The sequence below is a fragment of the Centropristis striata genome, chromosome 9 (genome assembly GCF_030273125.1).
Source record: "Centropristis striata isolate RG_2023a ecotype Rhode Island chromosome 9, C.striata_1.0, whole genome shotgun sequence".
Taxonomy (NCBI): domain Eukaryota; kingdom Metazoa; phylum Chordata; class Actinopteri; order Perciformes; family Serranidae; genus Centropristis; species Centropristis striata.
In genome coordinates, this window is record NC_081525.1 from 10,806,452 (window position 1) to 10,824,222 (window position 17,771).

At 39.8% G+C, this 17,771-nt stretch overlaps 1 protein-coding gene across 1 annotated transcript in view; it reads left to right on the forward strand.

The window, feature by feature from the left end:
• Positions 1-5,536, forward strand: part of LOC131977269 (cadherin-2-like) — a 94,934-nt gene extending 89,398 nt beyond the window's left edge. Inside the window, exon 16 of the mRNA XM_059340481.1 lies at positions 453-5,536. Within this exon, the coding sequence (XP_059196464.1) occupies positions 453-659 (207 nt within the window). The 3' untranslated portion in view covers positions 660-5,536. The remainder of the gene's footprint in view (positions 1-452) is intronic.
• The last annotated feature ends 12,235 nt before the right edge of the window (positions 5,537-17,771 follow it).

Consider the following 17,771-nt stretch of genomic DNA (forward strand, 5'->3'; position numbering starts at 1 on the left):
AAACTGTATCCAATCAGCATCAATTAGTTAGTAGCGGTTCAACTGGTGAACTTGGGCGGATCCTCTCTCCCAAGCCACACCCATAGTGGCTCACTAGAGGGGAAAAGTATCTCATGAAAAGTATCTAATGGAAAAATGGAAAGGTCAGCCTTTTGTTTTAATGCCCCCACGACCTGGAATGATCTTCAGCTCACACTGAGGATCAATACGCCTTGAACATTTTTTCAATTTTGTATCTTGATTGCAGATTTTCCTGCAACTGTCTGTAACTGTTTTTAGCTAAAGTCATTTTAAACAGCATTTTTACTCATTCATTTTGAATTTGTATTGTGTAATTGTACTCGTCGTCACTGTAAATGAGGGAAACCTCAGTGCCTTACAAGTTTGAATAAAGTGCTATATGATGCAGAAAAATCCTCCTCTGACCAGTTTCTCTCTCCGTTTGTCTCCAGGGCCTGAAGGCGGCAGACAACGACCCCACTGCTCCTCCTTACGACTCCCTGCTGGTGTTTGACTATGAGGGCAGCGGCTCCACTGCCGGCTCCCTCAGCTCCCTGCACTCCTCCTCAAGCTGCGGAGACCAGGACTATGACTACCTCGGCGACTGGGGGCCACGTTTCCGCAAACTGGCCGATCTGTACGGCGGAGGGGACGATTAGCACCCTGAAACCCACATACAACCACCTTCCCCACCCCACCCTTGCTCTGGTGAAGTGGTTGGGACTGAGGAATGATGATGTGGGGTAAACACGGGGTATGGACCGGCACTTCTGTATCACCACAGGACAGCTTGTAAAGAGACTTGCTGCCCGTTTGACAACCGTTGATGACACTAGGGACCATTCTGACTCCTGGCCTAGCAATTCAGGCTAATGGACATTATTATCTGAGAGTTAGCACCTGTGCTAACAGATACGAGCATCCAGAACAGTGTGCTCGGAGGGGATGTTGTCTCTATGATGGTAAAGAGCTACAACAGCCATGCTACAGACGCTCATTTACACTTGAATCTCACAGTACAGAAGCACTGGGGTCAAATGTGCCTTTTTGTACATTCTTTTGATTGTGTTCAGTCTTGATTCTCTACGTTGCTTTAAAGCTCCTGGTGTTTTGCAACCGCAACTGGGAGGAGCACTTCGACATGATGATGATGAGTGTGTGTGTGTGAGTGTGTGTGTGTGTGTGTGTGTGTGTGTGTGTGTGTGTGTGTGTATGTGTGTGTGTGTGTTTGAGAGTGTGAGAGTCATTTCCACAGAGACACACTGGATGGACACTCTAAAGGGCAAAGCCTATTATGAGATGCCTTGGACGATCTTTCCAGCAAAAACATGGCTTTACTCTACAGCTCTGGGTGTTAAAAGTTTCCACCTGATATAGCCAGATCATTGTCATTCCATAAACAAGTCTATAGCGCGCCCATTTCACTACATTGCTCTGGTATTAATGTGACTTGACTTCTCATATTAACAAAGCCGGCCGAGATCAGAAGTTTTAATTTCCTCTCTACTCCCACACTGATTTTTTTTTTTCTCTGAAATGTCTGCAGAGATTTGATTGAATTGGTGCACAGATTGGCTGCCTCCCCTGGCTTTCAACACTTTTTAGATAATTGAGGACATTTAGTGCGACAATGAATTCCAATAACTTTGTTTGTGAATGTTGGAGTCAGTTTTTAAAAGCAGAAAATGTTTATTTGTAATGCAGTTTAAATAGTGTGGTTGCTGCACTCTCATAAATGGGAATTTTAAATTGGATGTAGTTTGACAAGTTTAAGAAGCAAAGTGGTGAAAGACAGTGATTAAATCTGATGTGTTTGTGCAGATGAAAGCAAAAACAGCAACAAAGTATCAAGGCCACAAGCAGAGAAACCGAGTAGAAGAAAAGAGTTAAAGCACTTTCAGTTGCTGGGCAACAATAAGATCTATGAAATGATAAAATTAGAATTCCCCATCATGAAGAAAATAATTTGAATAATGAAATAAGTTTGTATTTACATAATCTATGTGTTTGATGAGCAGCTTCTGAACAGAATGTTAAGTGACTGAATGGTTCCCAATGTACCGTCTGGATCTGCAGCAGAGCAGCGTCAATGTGAAATAAAAGAAAAGCCAATCAACCAAACTGCTGTCTCCACTTCTGCACATACGTCTTTCTAAATTAACACTCAATACAGTTGTAAATGTAGCAACATTCGAACAAACTGGAGGTATTTTTTTACCACAGTAGCAGAAAAAGTCCATCCAATTCATTAAATCTTTCAGAGATATTCACTGTCCCTGGAGGATATAACATGTTGTGTAAAAGAATTGGAAGAGGAACAAAATTAATCAACATTTTTTTAGATGTGGGTATAGATGTAATCAGGGCTTTAAATTAACTTTTTTGATCACAATCCCAGCAAGGCTAGTAGACTTTTGAAGTTACCAGCCAATCAGATTTTCAACAAGTCATTTCAAATTAAAAGCCCTTGTTTTCTTCTTTTCCCCTCCTATTTCGCCTCCATTGTCCCGTGTGTCTTCAGCATTCCTCTTTTGCTCTTCTGGTTTTTTTTTACTCCAGGTAAATATCTCCACAGTTGTTTGTTAACTTAACTAATACTAGTACTTTCCGCTCCTTTGTTTTGTTTTGCGCCATCTTCTCTGTATCAGCGTAACTCGCTTGTAATCGATACCAAGCACGCTAGGCACCTAGCTAATGGTCGTATGACACGTCACGACAAAGTGTTCATGGGAAATGTATAATTTGTTCTACGAGCAGTGTTGCCAGAAAAAGAATATGTTTCCCAGAAGAACACACACAATGCCGCCCAAATGTTGAGGCGGGAAACAGACCAATCTGGCAACACTTTCATCTCATGATTTCTGCAGTAAATTATATCACTTGATGTATAGAAAACATAGGCAATTTAACTAAATCAATCTAATAAAGCTACTAAACTATCAATTAGATATTATAACATTTTGATTACCATATTAATATTTAGTAATGGTTGTAGGAATTTGAAGTTCTTTTCATAGAAGAAGTTGGCATCACTCATTCCTTAGATCTTCTAGTTTCATATGATACCAGTATCTCCAGTATATTCCTAAAAGTGAGCCCACTACAACGAAAAAAACTGACGCCCCATCGGCTGTTGGAACACTAAATATTGATACTTGGTGGCCATGAATCGATATAATATTGCCACACATAATATCACAATACTATGCTACGATTTTTATAATACGATTTTGTCCCCCACCTCTAAGTATATGTATAAAAGTCCATTAATGCTTCATAGATGGGCTCAGCCCCAGTGAGCAGGTGAACATAAATTTGAAGATGTTGCTGGTTTACATCATTGCAGTTTTGTCCACCTTTAAACCTTCCTTAAATCTTTACAGTGTTGCCAAAGAAAGAAAGAAAGAAAGAAAGAAAGAAAGAAAGAAAGAAAGAAAGAAAGAAAGAAAGAAAGAAAGAAAGAAAAAACATACACAAAACCGCCCAAATGTCTAGAAGGGAAACAGACCTTCCTGGCAACACTGACATCTCATCATTTCTGCAGCCTGCTGACTCAAACAGATGCAGTGTTATTTTCTTCATTCATCACCAGCCAAATAGGCTAGCAACTTTTCAAATGTTACACAGGTTGGTGGGTGTGATTTTATAGCCCTGGATGTGATGTGCTGTGGAAAGCAAAATGTCAAATTACAGCTAAAACTCTTTTACAGTAGCATGGTATGGCTAAAAAGTTATGTTCCATGTTAGGTTTCTATTGCAACATTGTAAGGTGACAGGGACCTTAGATAAATAAACCATATTTAACCAGATGAGCTTTAAACAACTAAAAATGAAAACATTATAGAGGCTTCAACAGAAAACAATTAAACCAAAATTGTTTGTTTGCACAGAACTGTGATAGAGTCAGTCTTCAACAGCTAACACCACTTTGTATTTCACTTTAGCTGTGGCAGAGGCAGAGGGGGGAGCTGGTCGCACATACACTAAAAAGGAATCAAATCGACTGGCCCGGCCATGACAAGTGTACTATCACTTTTCTAAGGGTTTCGGCAAACGGTTTTTAAATTATCTTGCAAAAACATGCCAAAAATTCTCTTCAATGTTACCTAAGGCAGAGGCTAGAGTGGATGACATCATCTCTAGAGTGCAGAGGGAGAGAAAAATTTGTTCAAAAATGTATTTGAAAACTGCGCTTGAGGCCGCAAATGCCACTATACAGAAATAATTTATACGTAGAAACGTAGCAAAATTCATCTTCTCACTCACAATGGTAAATGAATGGTAAACATACAATGGTAAAGCTGTCAGAGTTATAGTTTGGGCGTAGGATGCACAGATGCGCCACCAACACGCATCCACAGCCTCATAGACTGCCATGGTAAAAAGGAGGGAAAATTTCTGGAGGAAAGCAGAGGGACCAGTTTCTTCTGATCGCTCTAAAAAAAAAAAAAAATCTTAATTTTACTCATGTTTCAGAAAGACTCAAACCACAAAAATTACTTTCCCCAAAAAAAGTTGTCAGTTAAAGATGAAATCTTTCCATTCATGTTTGCAATATAATATTGTTTAAATATGTGTTTATGTGGAGTTATATACAAACTTCTGATGATAATTATTTTCTGTGACAGTTCAGACTTGCTGCAGGCGGTCTTTATGACTTCATTCTGTGACAGTGGTTGTTATTATATGCGGTGAAGAGATTTCAATTGATTTCACTCATTAAAATAACTTAACTTTCTGGCCGAGCAACATTAAGGCTACAAATTACCTACAATGCAATCCTTTTTGACCTTCCTCTCCTTCTATCAGGCACTCTGTTGGATCATGAATATGTCTTAAATATACTAATACATACGGGCCAATACATGTTGCAATCATTATAAATCACCCTGTCCCTTCAATCTCTAATGGGCAAACTGCCATGACATTTCCAAGTCCCTTCGTGCTCCTGAGGGAGCATCAAGTTCACTGTCAGTGTTACACAGCGATAAGATGATCTGAAACACGACATCCTGCTGAGTCACAGCGTCTGACTGTGTCGTCGGTGGTTGCTATTAGTGGAAGCAGACGTCGGTCCGACCCAGAGCTGTATGAAAGAGCTGCATATTTTTGCTTTTTGCTAGTGTGGTGTTCCAAAGCTAGTGAGAAGACATGTACAGTACTGCTAGACTTTAGATAGATACCTTCTGTTTTTTGTTTTTGCTTTAATCACAATGTAACTTTTGCAGCTAATTGCTCATAAAGGGAGACATCAGTTCTTGTTTTGTAGCAAAGATACTTCTTGATACTCTGCTGTGGTGGATTAAAATTTAAAAAATGCAATGTTTCTTTTGTCTGCTGATGATTTGCCTTAGTGTTCTCTGGTACTCTCCTACTGGCTACTGTAAACTGAAATATGTACAGATTGTATTTTTTTTTCTCTCTTGTTGTTCTTTTGGCTGTGGTCTCTGAAAATGACATGCTAATATCCTGAATCCTTGTATATGTGTAATTTGGATTACAAATTAAAATGTTTTTGCATGTTTTTATCTTTTCATTATGGGAAGACAAGATTTTTTGTAGATCTTTTGTGCATACCTCTAACACCAGTCTCACACACACACACACACACACACACACACACACACACACACAGTGGTGGAAGAAGTATTCAGATCTCTTACTTAAGTAAAAGTAATAATGCAACACTGTGAAACTGTAAAAGTCTTACTTAAGTAAAAGTACAAAAGTATCAGCGTCAAAATGTACTTAAAGTATCAAAAGAGTAGAAGTACTTGTTATGCAGAATGATCCTACTCAGATTATTATATATATATATATTATGCCCATAAAGTTGGAAATAATTTTAATAATTTTGTTTTCAGACACAGTCCTGTTAATTATGGTTTCATTTTCATTGTGACATGTTTGGAAGAGATTGATTAACAACGTTTTAAGAAGATATACACTTTATCTGTCAATAATAAATCACATTGTGACAATCATTTCATGGAAAGAGGTAAAAAAATATATATTTTAATCCAACTTTATGGGCGGCCCTGTATATTCCGAATTTATTATTGGATTATTATTATTAATGCATTTATGTAAGGAGTATTTAAAAAGAAAAAAAAAATTCAAGGTAGGGCTCATTTGTAAAATGTAATTTGTCTATATTTTCTGAGCCCACTAGATGGCGCTATATGTTCAACAAAGGACTGAAAGCACAACTAATTACTATTGCTTGAGCCTTTTTCTTTAAACCAAGGGCACCATCTAGTGGGCTCAGAAAATAAAGAAAATACTTCATGAGGCTTCATTGGCACATCACTACAAACTGCTATAAAATGGACTATTAAATGGGCTTCTCTTGTAATATACTATTGCACTTGTTTAAAGTTGGGGGGTTGTAAGACAAAATTTAAAATAAAAAAAAGGTCAGAATTTGAACAGCAGAACCCAGGAACGCTTGGATCAGCCTGTCAATCATCGTCGTCCATTTCAGGTGGTTTTTACTGCTAAGTTTCAGTCTTAGAGGTAACAAGTACAGCATACTCCTTCCTCCCATTTATAAACATAGCTTACACACATAACTGACCTTCAGTCAGTTTATTATTTACAACATGCACTTATTACTTTATTACAGTGTTAGGTCATGGTTGTAGGGAACAATCATTTGGCTGAATAAGCTTCTTTTTTTTTTCCAACTTAGATGATGTTATGAACTACGTGAGGTCTGAACCCAAATCATAGTAATAAAAATTTGAATGTGGACCCAAAACCAGGACCCAAACAGTAATCTCTTAAACACCTCTGTCCAGAATTTCATCTCAACACCCTACTGTTTTAGGCCTAAATGATTATCATGCTGTGTTCTTGTGGCTGGTCCCATCGTCTAGTTAAAGTGACCATAAACTGTGATGTCCACTGTATGCAGTAACTTTATATTCTGGCTATATCGTGACTGCATGTAAAAGCTGCAAAAACAAGTAAAAATTTCAAAAACACCAACAAATCAACTTGCTGAAGGACAGACAGAATGACTCAAAATTCCGCCAGTGGACACTTCAACCATGATAAAGACCATGATCCTTTGGTAACAAAAACAAAAACCATCCTATTTCAAAGGCAGGAATGCAGCAAATCAGGATTCAGTTCACTGTTAGAAGGGTTTTCTGTGGGGAGGTAGAGCTGTGAAATATTTTTTTGTACAGTTTGTGATTGTTTATTGACAGGTTGGTGAAACAGGCAAAACAACCAAAAACTGATGAAGAAGAAAATAAAAGATCTGATGGGCTGGCAAAAATCAATAAAAGAAAGGGGAACACTTGGACCAACCCACAATGGGCCGTCGAATCCAAGTGAATCCTTTCTACCCCAGAACCAGAACCTAGTAAAACAAGAAATAGAAATAAAATAGTGAAAAACTGAGCCACCAGTCCCACCAGAAAATAAAGAAAAAGCCAAAAAACAACAAAAGGCCTGAGCACCGATTACATGCCGCTACTGCTACAAGGTGGAAGTGAGAGAGACCGCCTCCTATTTATCACCTTCCCTCAATCAGGCTCACTGCTTCCACCTGAGGGAAAGCACAAAACACAAATGACTGACAGGCTCGTGACAACAAGAGCAAAGCAAAATTACGCACATGCATACGCACACAGTCTGATTTATCTGCTCTGTTTGCTCTGATGATATACAGTCATGGAAAAAATATTTTTAAAATATATTTTTTGGGACAGTTATAATGATAAAAAACAATTTTACATGCTTTTCTTGATAACGATTTTGGAAGAAAACCGTGGAAAATTGCTAAATTTCAGCTCTAAAATTAAACTCTTATGAGCTATTTTGTTGTTATCAAAATATTTGTCTAAACAAATGTACCTTTAGTTGTACCAGGCATTAAAATTAACAAAAAAATTAAGAAAACAATGGTCTAACATTTTTTTCCATGACTGTACAAACCTAAGGGAAAAGAAAAGTTTTCTTGTACTGAAGGCAGGATCATAGATTTGATAAGATTTATAATAATTATTGAATTAAAACCTGAACTACTAACTCAATCTTTTCTTTTCACTTTAATGCACAACTTCAATAGATTTTTGGATCCATCCACCCCCAAAATATACAAAATCGAAGTGAGAAGAACATATAATGCTGGAGGACAGACTGCATTTAACTTTAGTTATCCTTTCCACTTTATAAGTTCATAAGTTGTTAAAATCTCTCCTCTCAAGTCCTGACTGCCCTCCACACACACACACACACACACACACACACACACACACTCACACAGATATACACGGCAGAAATAATGAGCTCTGATTGGTCCATTCAATGACTATATACCTGCAATTAGTGTCATAGTGTTCAGCCTACTGCTTCTCTAGAGTCCGAAAGCTAAAAGGCCTGTGAAACCTTCTTCATTAGTCTGGTGAATAGGCTTTGCTTTTCTCTCTCTCTCTCTCTCTCTCTCTCTCTCTCTCTCACACACACACACACACACAGACCAGCACAGCCACACGAACTGTAATAAATGTCAGAGCCCTGCTGCTGCTGACAGAAGCAACAGGCAGCATGGAGATGGCTGCTGAATCCACCATCGTCTTGTGTAATTAAATTGACAGAATCATAGCCGCCTGTGGCTGGAGTTCACAGAGCTGACGTCCTGCACTGCCTACAGTCAGACTGCAATGTGAAAAAATCTGTTTCCACTCACAAAGATGGAGGCTTAATTTTCACCAGGAGCTGCTCTGCCATTAACCTCTCTACTACGCCTCTTCATATCTTGCTCTCTCCCATCCCTCAAACTCCAAAACTGAACTCATTTATGCTCCCTGACTCTACCATGGACATTCTCCTCTCTGCTTTCTTCTAATCTCTGTGCTCACGCCTCTCAGTGGGCTCGCCCGACCTCTCCAGCTTCATGGTTGTCCGACTCAGTCCATACTGACAGACCCACCCTAAGGACGACTCCCAATACAATTCAATTTCAGCGGCCCGACCCAGCCTGCTTTATATCAGCCAACTTATATTCAGCTTGTGTTGAGATCTTGCCGCATTTCCATTCACCTTCCAAAATGGCATCTCAAGCCCCATTTTGGTTCTCTGGAACAGCCAGAGATCTCACCTCCCATGATGCTTGACGTTTATGACACCTACAATTGAGTTCATTGGTCAGGAGACCTATGACACCATGAGGCGCGTTTCCATTAGGTACTTTTTTCCTCTAGTGAGCCGCTATGGGTGTGGCTTGGGAGAGAGGATCCACCCAAGATCTGCCCAACTTCACCGGTTAGCGGCTCTGGTAGCGACTCAGAAAGTACCTGCCTCGGGTAGGTACTTTTCTGAGCTGCTACTAATTAGTCGACGCTAATTGGATACGGTTGAGGCGGGATATGACATTAGTAGAACTTGTCATGTTATGTCTTCCGTTTATTTCAATCTCCTCATCAATGGCTTGCATCCTTGTCTGGTGCACGGTCTCCAAGACCAGGCCTACAAACAAGACGCACAGTAACACAGAAACCATCTCATCTCCCTCTATGTTGATGTCTGGAGTGTTTGGACTCACTGACGTTAGGTCAAAATGGTCGATGAATAATCGATAATAAATAATAAATGAACAAGTTTCGCAGAACTATTTACGTCACATTCGAACTCCGTTGGTTAGCCGCTACAAAAGTACCTGTATGGGAGCAGAGGCGGAGGGGAACTAACTAGTGGGCGGAGCCAAAACACACAGCCGCTTTCCAAAAAGTACTCAGTGGAAACACGCCGATAGGTGGTCTACTGTAAAAGGTCCAGCACCCCCTCTCTTCTTTCTCCTTCTCCACGGCCTCAAGAATGTTCAGAGGTCTTGGTCCTCCAGAGACCAGAACCCCTCCCCCTCTTCTTCCCTCCTTCAGCCAGCCACAAAAAGGGCCCAGTGCACAAGCTTGGGCCTGTGCTCTGCCCACCTCTCATGGAACCAACTAGCGTCTAATATGCGTACCAAGAAGTTGGATTATTGAACACACGTTCATTGCAACTGCCAGGTTGACTTCCTCAATGAACGAGAGCAACAAGAAACTTATTTCCCAAGATGGCAAATTATTGAAACCCAGCCTGCAACTAAATCAGCAAAGAACTGCTTGATTTCAGCCTGAAACGAAACACTTGGATCCATGCAACTTGTGCCCACAGAACTTGGGTGTCATGATTCTCCCTATACAACATCAGGAAGATCAGAAGATCATCTAGACCGAACATACAACACAACTCCTGGTTCAGGCCCTCCTGATGTCACGCTTAGACTATTGCAGGAGAGCACGTTACTCCATTACTCATCTCTCTGCACTGGCTCCCAATTGCAGTCCGCATCAAATTCAAACTCTGTCTCTGCAGCAACTAGCATAGCTCCTGTTTACCTGAGCTCCTTGATTCAGGTCCACTTCCCTCCCGCCCACTACGCTCTTCGAATGAAAGTTGTCTGGCTCCTCCGACACTGAAGGGCTCTACGTCGACCAGACTCTTCTCTGTTTTAAGAGAATAATTGAAATTGTTGTTGGTTCTACATTAAAAGGTGATCCCCAGTCATTAGGATTCATCTTCTGGAGATAACGAATGTCTGGATTTTATAGGTTTTATAGCAACCCATCCAACAGTGGTTGAGAAATTTAATCTGGATATAAATGGTGGACCAACTGATGGACCTTGCATAATAAGAGGCATTGCCGGATAACTGTATTTAGAACAAATTAAACTATTCTCTTGATTTCTATTCAGACACCATAAAATCATTACGATGACTCACCAACATAAGCATCACTTTAGTGTTGTATTAGTTTGTGTGAGAGGATAATAAATAGTAAGATAATAACGTCCACTGATTCTAATAAAGTCCCACATCCTCTTGTGTCTCTCATGACAAGAAATGCAAAGCTCTCCTTTGATTGCCCTCTCTCTCACATCCCTCCTGTCACTCTTTGCTGTATGCTATGCAAAACAGATTACGATGCCGCACTGCCTCGGTGACAGTGATGCCGTGTCCAAACAAATCCTCCAAGGGTCAAAAAAAGCTAAATCACATCCCAGGAGGAGCGTACTGGAGCCAGCGGGCTGTCTGTCAGTCAGAGAGGATGATGGAGGCATCCATCCAATTTCCAACTAGATTGTGTTCATCAGAAAACCACTAGGCTCTGACTCATTGCTCAGTCTGTGACTACAGATATCTATATATTTTTACCATATACCCTTTCTTTCACTATATCAGCTTTTTCTTACCAATACATATTTTTCATTTTCATTTCATTTATCCTTTATTTATATCTCGAGGCACAGAAAAAAACCACAATGAAAGAACAAACAACAACAGACAGAACACTTGAAAAAACATTAAAAACAGTTAGTCAAAAGCAGAGTTATTGGTTATCATTGTTTCAAACTGGCACATAGTTATAATTGTGTTGAGTTTAAGTGTACGTTGTAAGATGTTCCAGGTAGATGCAGCAGAAAAACTGAAAGCAGTTTCAATGGCTGAATTAGCTGTGTAAGAGGTGCAATTCAGAACTGTGTCATCGGCGTACAGATGGGCGTTACAATTTGTTACAGTGGATGTAATCAATAAAAATAGTAAACAGGACAGGACCCAGTATTGAACCTTGTGGAACCCCGTTTGTTAATGGTATAGCCATAGAACATATATTATTGTTTGTAACAGATGTAATAGCAGTAACAGTACTATGTTTTGATCTGAAACCAGATTGGAGAGGATTCAGCACTTAGTTATAGGAATGTTTTGCACTGAAGAGATCCTTGTAACTACTTCACTTCAGCCATTCAAGTACATTTATTTACTGTTTAAACTGTCTTTCAAAACGGCTTACTAGGAAGTTTTTTGCTCTAAACCTAGGTCAGTGGTTTTATAACATAAATCCAGACACTGCAGCCATTTTTACGACCACAAACCTTATGTGTATGTATAACACATGAACTGGTATTTATGAATGGGGAATATGTGGTGAGAAAGAATATGCGCACCTCACCGCACTTTTAAAATTGCAGCTGATGTAACAAGGAGACTGAATGTAAATTGAGAGACAGGTTAATTTGTTTTTAGGTTGTTTGTTACTCACTGTGTAATTATTTTGCTATACAGCATTAAAAGTCAATTAAAGCCTGATTGATAAACATTCTCTCGGTCTACAATTGTCATGTTGATTTGTTTTGTGCTGAATTATGGAGCACTCAGTCAGTTTCAACATCACCGTTATGAATGAGTCATTTATCATCGTAATGACGTTCAACAGCCAATGGATTCATTAGATCTTCCAGTTTCTGATGATACCAGTCTCTTCACTGTAGCATTAAGACTGAGCCTGCTAGAGGCTCTGAAAGACAAAAAAAAAATCGTGCAGCAGCGCCAGCACTCCTCAGGCCTCAGGGTCATGGTTACATTTCCAGCAAATGTATTGATTCTTTTTTTTTTTATCCTTGTGGGTGTTTCAGACCTTATCCAGAGTATGTGCAAAACCTACCCAAAACCCAACATTCTTAAAATAAACCCAATTTAAATAGCCCGCCAGACCCAACCTGAAGAGACCTTTCCCGGGAGTACTTTTGCAAAATGCAATGGGCCCATAAACAATAGAGGTGTGAATCCCAAGAGGCCCCACGATAGGATTCAATCCTGATTCTTGAGTCACAATATGATATTATTGCGATTTTAAGCATTGTGCGATATGGTGAGTATTGCGATACAATATTTTGAGATTTAACTGTTTAACTGCATTTTGTGTTTTTTTTTATTTCTCCACAATGAGAGTCAAACCCACAGACTGACCAACAAAGTATTCAGTTAAACTGAACTGAACTGATATGAAACATGTATGGACGACAACAACTGTCCTGTTTCATTTGATACCAGTTTCTCCAGTATATATATCCTAAAAATGAGCCGGCTATGGCCTACACAATAAAATAACAGTGAAATTACTGCCAGCCCACCGGCCCCCGGAACGCCAAATATCGATACTTGGTGGCCATGAATCAATAAAATATCGGCACGCAAAAAAACGCAATACTATGCTGTATCGATTTTTTCTCCCACCTCTAACATTGAGTTCTATAAGATGAGTTTCATATTTTAGGGTTAGGGTCAATTTTTTCCCCCACCTCTGCAAAGCAATGAGCCTGTAGCTGATCCTGGCCAATGCTATGGCTAGAGAAGGTGTAGGGAAGTGCTGGGAGGCAGTTTGTCAAGATATAATGAGGTACAGTATGTTAATCAGTTATCTTGGTAGGTGTTTGTCAGTGTTTCAGTTTGAAACCGCCATGCTTCACATCTTTACACTAAGTTACACTAACCACATCCACAACACACTGACATTGAGATTTATATCAGTGTTCTCACTGTACTTGCCAAAAATCTGTTAGTATTCCTATAAAGATGCACCTGCAGGCCGCTAATAACACATTACAGAGCCAATGAGAAGGAAATGTCCAGTGAAAAGTATTTTGAACTTAAATGTCCTTCTCATAAGTGACAATAGAAGTGGTCTAATAGGATTCTTAGTCATCAATAATAAATCTACATTTAATGATAATGTTTGATAATGACCTGGGTGTCCATATATGGAAAAATAGGGAATGTAGGCCAGCAGAGCTCTTTGAGCTAATAACAGGCAGAGGTGCTGCTAATTGCTGCTTCAGAGGAGCTGTGAGGGAGTGAGGTGATGTGGTGGCTGGCAGAGGAGAATAAATTGTGTGTTTAAAGTTGGTGGAAACAGGTAGTTAGCCAAGAGTGAATTAGAGCAGGCGGCAGAAAAGTTTTGTATTATTTCATCAATGTTTTAGGCTGCAGGAAATCTTTTTAGGGCAGGAGATGGGATGAAGGACATTCAGCAAGCACGAGTCTTTAAAAACCATTAGCAGGCCAAGTGACTGTGACAAAAAAACACTCGTTTTTTTGGCCACTAATGAGATGCAAAGCCCTTGTGTTGGAACACTGGAGCTCCTACACTGGGGGAAATGACAGGGAAGTTGATTTGTTTCTCCCTTATTCAGACATATCAAGTTGACTCATGTGCAGTTTAATGGATATTAATTAAATGCAGCAGGAGACACTTTACGTGAGGTCATCAAAATCCATGTTCTCGCGGGTTGTTCTAAAATTGGTACAGTGCCAGTTTGAGCTGTGTGGCACATGCTGCTCAGGCTTGAATCTGCGACCCCTGCAGTAAGTAAATTTTACTATAAACCATCTTCTCCGCCCTATTGACTCTCTCCTGGTTCCAGTCATGCCTCTCCAACAGGAAAGAGTTTGTCACCATAAGACAATCCAGCTCCCCCCCGCCCAAGTGAACCAAGGCCAAAGTGCCACAAGGCTCTGTGCTTGGCCCCCTTCTTTTGATTTGATTTGATTTGATTTGATTTAAGTTTATTTCGAATATGAAAACGAATAATAATACATTTTAAAAAAGAGTAAGACAAAACATTTAACATGACAGAATACATATTCGAAAAGGAGTGAGAAGAAGTAAAACTTATAAACTCCCACCCCCTCTCCTTAAATTTGACAAGTTAACATCCTTGTCTAAACATGTCTTGTATTACAAAAACATAAATATAATTTACCTATACAGTGAAATTATACATACATACATACATACACGCGCCCACATTTGCATACATACCCAAACACACGCACACATACATATGAAAGGAAAAGAAACAACAACACAAGGAAAAGAAACAACAACACAAGGAAACTATCTACATGCTCCCCCTTGGTCAGATCATCCGCTAACATGGTATAAATTTTCACTCCTACAACGACGACACCCAAGTCTAAATCAGCACAGTTCCATCCTCTCAGCTTCCACCACAGTCACTAGTCAACTGCCAGCAAGCCATCAAAACCTGGATAACATGCACAACATCAGACCTCCTCAAACTCAAAAGCAATAAGACAGAGCTCCTGGTTGTGCCCCCTAAGGCACTGCTCCAGAAGGTTGGAGATCTCCTCCTCACCATGGACAGCTGCTTCATCTCCCCATCACCTGAGGTCTGCAACCTGGGTGTCATTCTGGACTCCACCCTCTCCTTCCAACCTCACATCAAATCTGTCACAAAAAACGCCTTTTTCCATCTGAAAAACATCTCCGGACTCCGACCCTCACTCCCTGACTCTGTGGCTGAGACCCTCATACACATCTTCATAACCTCCCGCCTGGACTACTGCAATGGAGTCCTGTCAGGAGTTCCAAATATATCCTTGGACAGGCTTCAGTATATTCAAAACTCTGCCGCCAGAGTACTCACCTGGTCCAGCCCCAACCCTTTGGAACTCTCTCCCGGCCAAAATCTGTAATGCTGCATCTCTGGAGACCTTCAAACAAGTACTCAAGCACCATCTGTTTCCCAAGGTAAGCTTGTGACATTTTCACAAGCTTACCTCTCTCTTATTTCTCTGGTACCTTAGGCCTGTGAGAATTGGTCACCTGGTGGGTTAAATTTTCAGCTTAATTCTGTATAATATGATGGTACTGTTTCCAAGGTGTTTCTCTGCATATTTTGAATGGACTGCCTAATGCCTCATGATAGTTAATAATTGAAGTGTGCTTTGAGTAGAGTTGAGTGAATGCTGGTGTAACTGTGTGTCTTATTGTTGTTCCTACTGCTCCATATAGTCATATGAGCTGGGAATATATTTGTCTTCACACTTCAGCAACTTGTTTGCTGATTCTAGCAGATTTCCTGGCAAAATATTAAATATTATTTACCTTATCTTGGATTGCCAGAGCCCTTGACTTCACCACTGCCGCCTGCCTATTTCCGTCACAGGCGTTCTGATCAAACACCGCCACAATGAGGATAAACTGCCTGTTTTTCATTCATAATTGACACTGTAACTCAGATTCTCCAAAACTCTACAGGATGAACTTTCCCAGCTCTGACCACACCTGTCCGAGCCACTTCCAATCTCACATCTGCACATGGATCTTGCTCATCATTGTCGTTAGAAATACAAATACAAGACCAATACAATCTTTCAGCTAGTGCTAAACCTGACACCAGCCTCTCGGTCGGGCTGTTCAACATCCAACAAACGTCCCCTGGTCCCCTGATCTATTGCAAGACAACAAATATGATTTCTTCTAACTGAAACCTGGCAGCGACCACATGACTAAGTGCTATATATTAGACAAAAAGTGCTAAAGATGAAGTGCTCTATGCATGTGAATGGAGTGTGGAAATTCAATCTCATACATATCTTGGGAAGTGGACAGCTATGCTTCAGCAGGTTACCAACATTACCTCAGAAATGTGTTAAAAGAGAAAAGGTAGTGACCATCACAGAAGAGTGGAGTGCTGGGAAAAGACACAGAATGAGCTGGAAGGGACTTTTTTTCTCTCTGTTTTTGATAGGATTATTGAAGTATAGCAGTCACGGACAGAGTCCCAGCTTAGCATGCTAATGAATGTGTTTCTTAAACCTTCCTCTAGATAGTGGAGAGAGCAGCCCCAAATCCAAAAAGCAGCCTCTGCATGTCCCTTTATCAGCCTCTTACTTCACAGGCAGTAGTGGAGCAGTGATGAGATGAAGCGTCTGTTTCATCTCCTGCTGAATGACTTTCTTTACTTTGCATAGAGAGCGAGGAACTGCTGCCCTGCTGTGTGTGGGAGGTAAGCAGAGAGGTTGTAAGGGTCAAACGTTTATCTCCGGGACAGAAGACCTGCTTCCAGCAAGCATGCACACACACCTTCTCTCTTACACACACATGCACACTCACAGGTTTTCTGAAAAACGTTGCAAATTGAATCAGCTAACAATAATTATAATGCTAATATTAACCAACAGTTTACAGTTTAAATTAATGCTTGTTCAGTTTGGGAATGCACTTCCTGAATTCAGATGCACAACTCTCATTAGAGGTGGGAAAATGAGAGTCAAACCCACAGACTGACCAACAAAGTAAACTGAACTTGACTGATATCAAACATGTATTGACGACAGCAATTGCAACATTTTCTCATAACTCCTCAACCTTAAGCTTCACTGCTCTGAATTTTGTTAAATGAAACGTCTAACTTTGCAGGGTTATTTCGACAACGTCCCGACACGATATCCTGACGCACATGGTGCCTATAGAGATATACATAATTATAATTATTACATAATTATCATAAATAGTTGTTAATTATAATAAATGATATGGCTTGATTCAGAGAAAAGACGGCCACTTTAACTAAATCAGTCTCATAAAGTTACTAAACTATCAATTAGATATTATACAATTTAAATTACCATATTCATATTTAGTAATGGTTGAATGAATTTGAGGTTCTTTTCATAGAAGAGGTTGGCATCACTCATATATGTACAACATTAAATGGACAGCATGTGTGTTCCAAAAAGGATTTATTAATAAAAATGCAAAGTAAAGCAAAAGTAAAGAGTACAGAGAACTACTCTGTCAATCAGTTACAATCAATTACATCTCGAGATATTACATTACCATCATCAAAATAATTAGCATTATTAATGCTAATGTGGTAATTGTGAAATATAGAAATAATAATTTAACGGGATTAATCATTCTTTGATTGGATGAACTGATTTGAGTTTAATTTTGTTGAACAAAAACTGGTGTAAGCTGATCTGAGTTTTTTTAATTGAAACAAAGAACTGAATTTAGAGAGACAGAAAACCTGTTGTGGAATTTTGAGTTGGATTTGTGGACTTTTGTGTCCGAACTAAGGGGGAATTCTGGGGTGTTTTTAATTTCAGATCGAATACGTGCTTT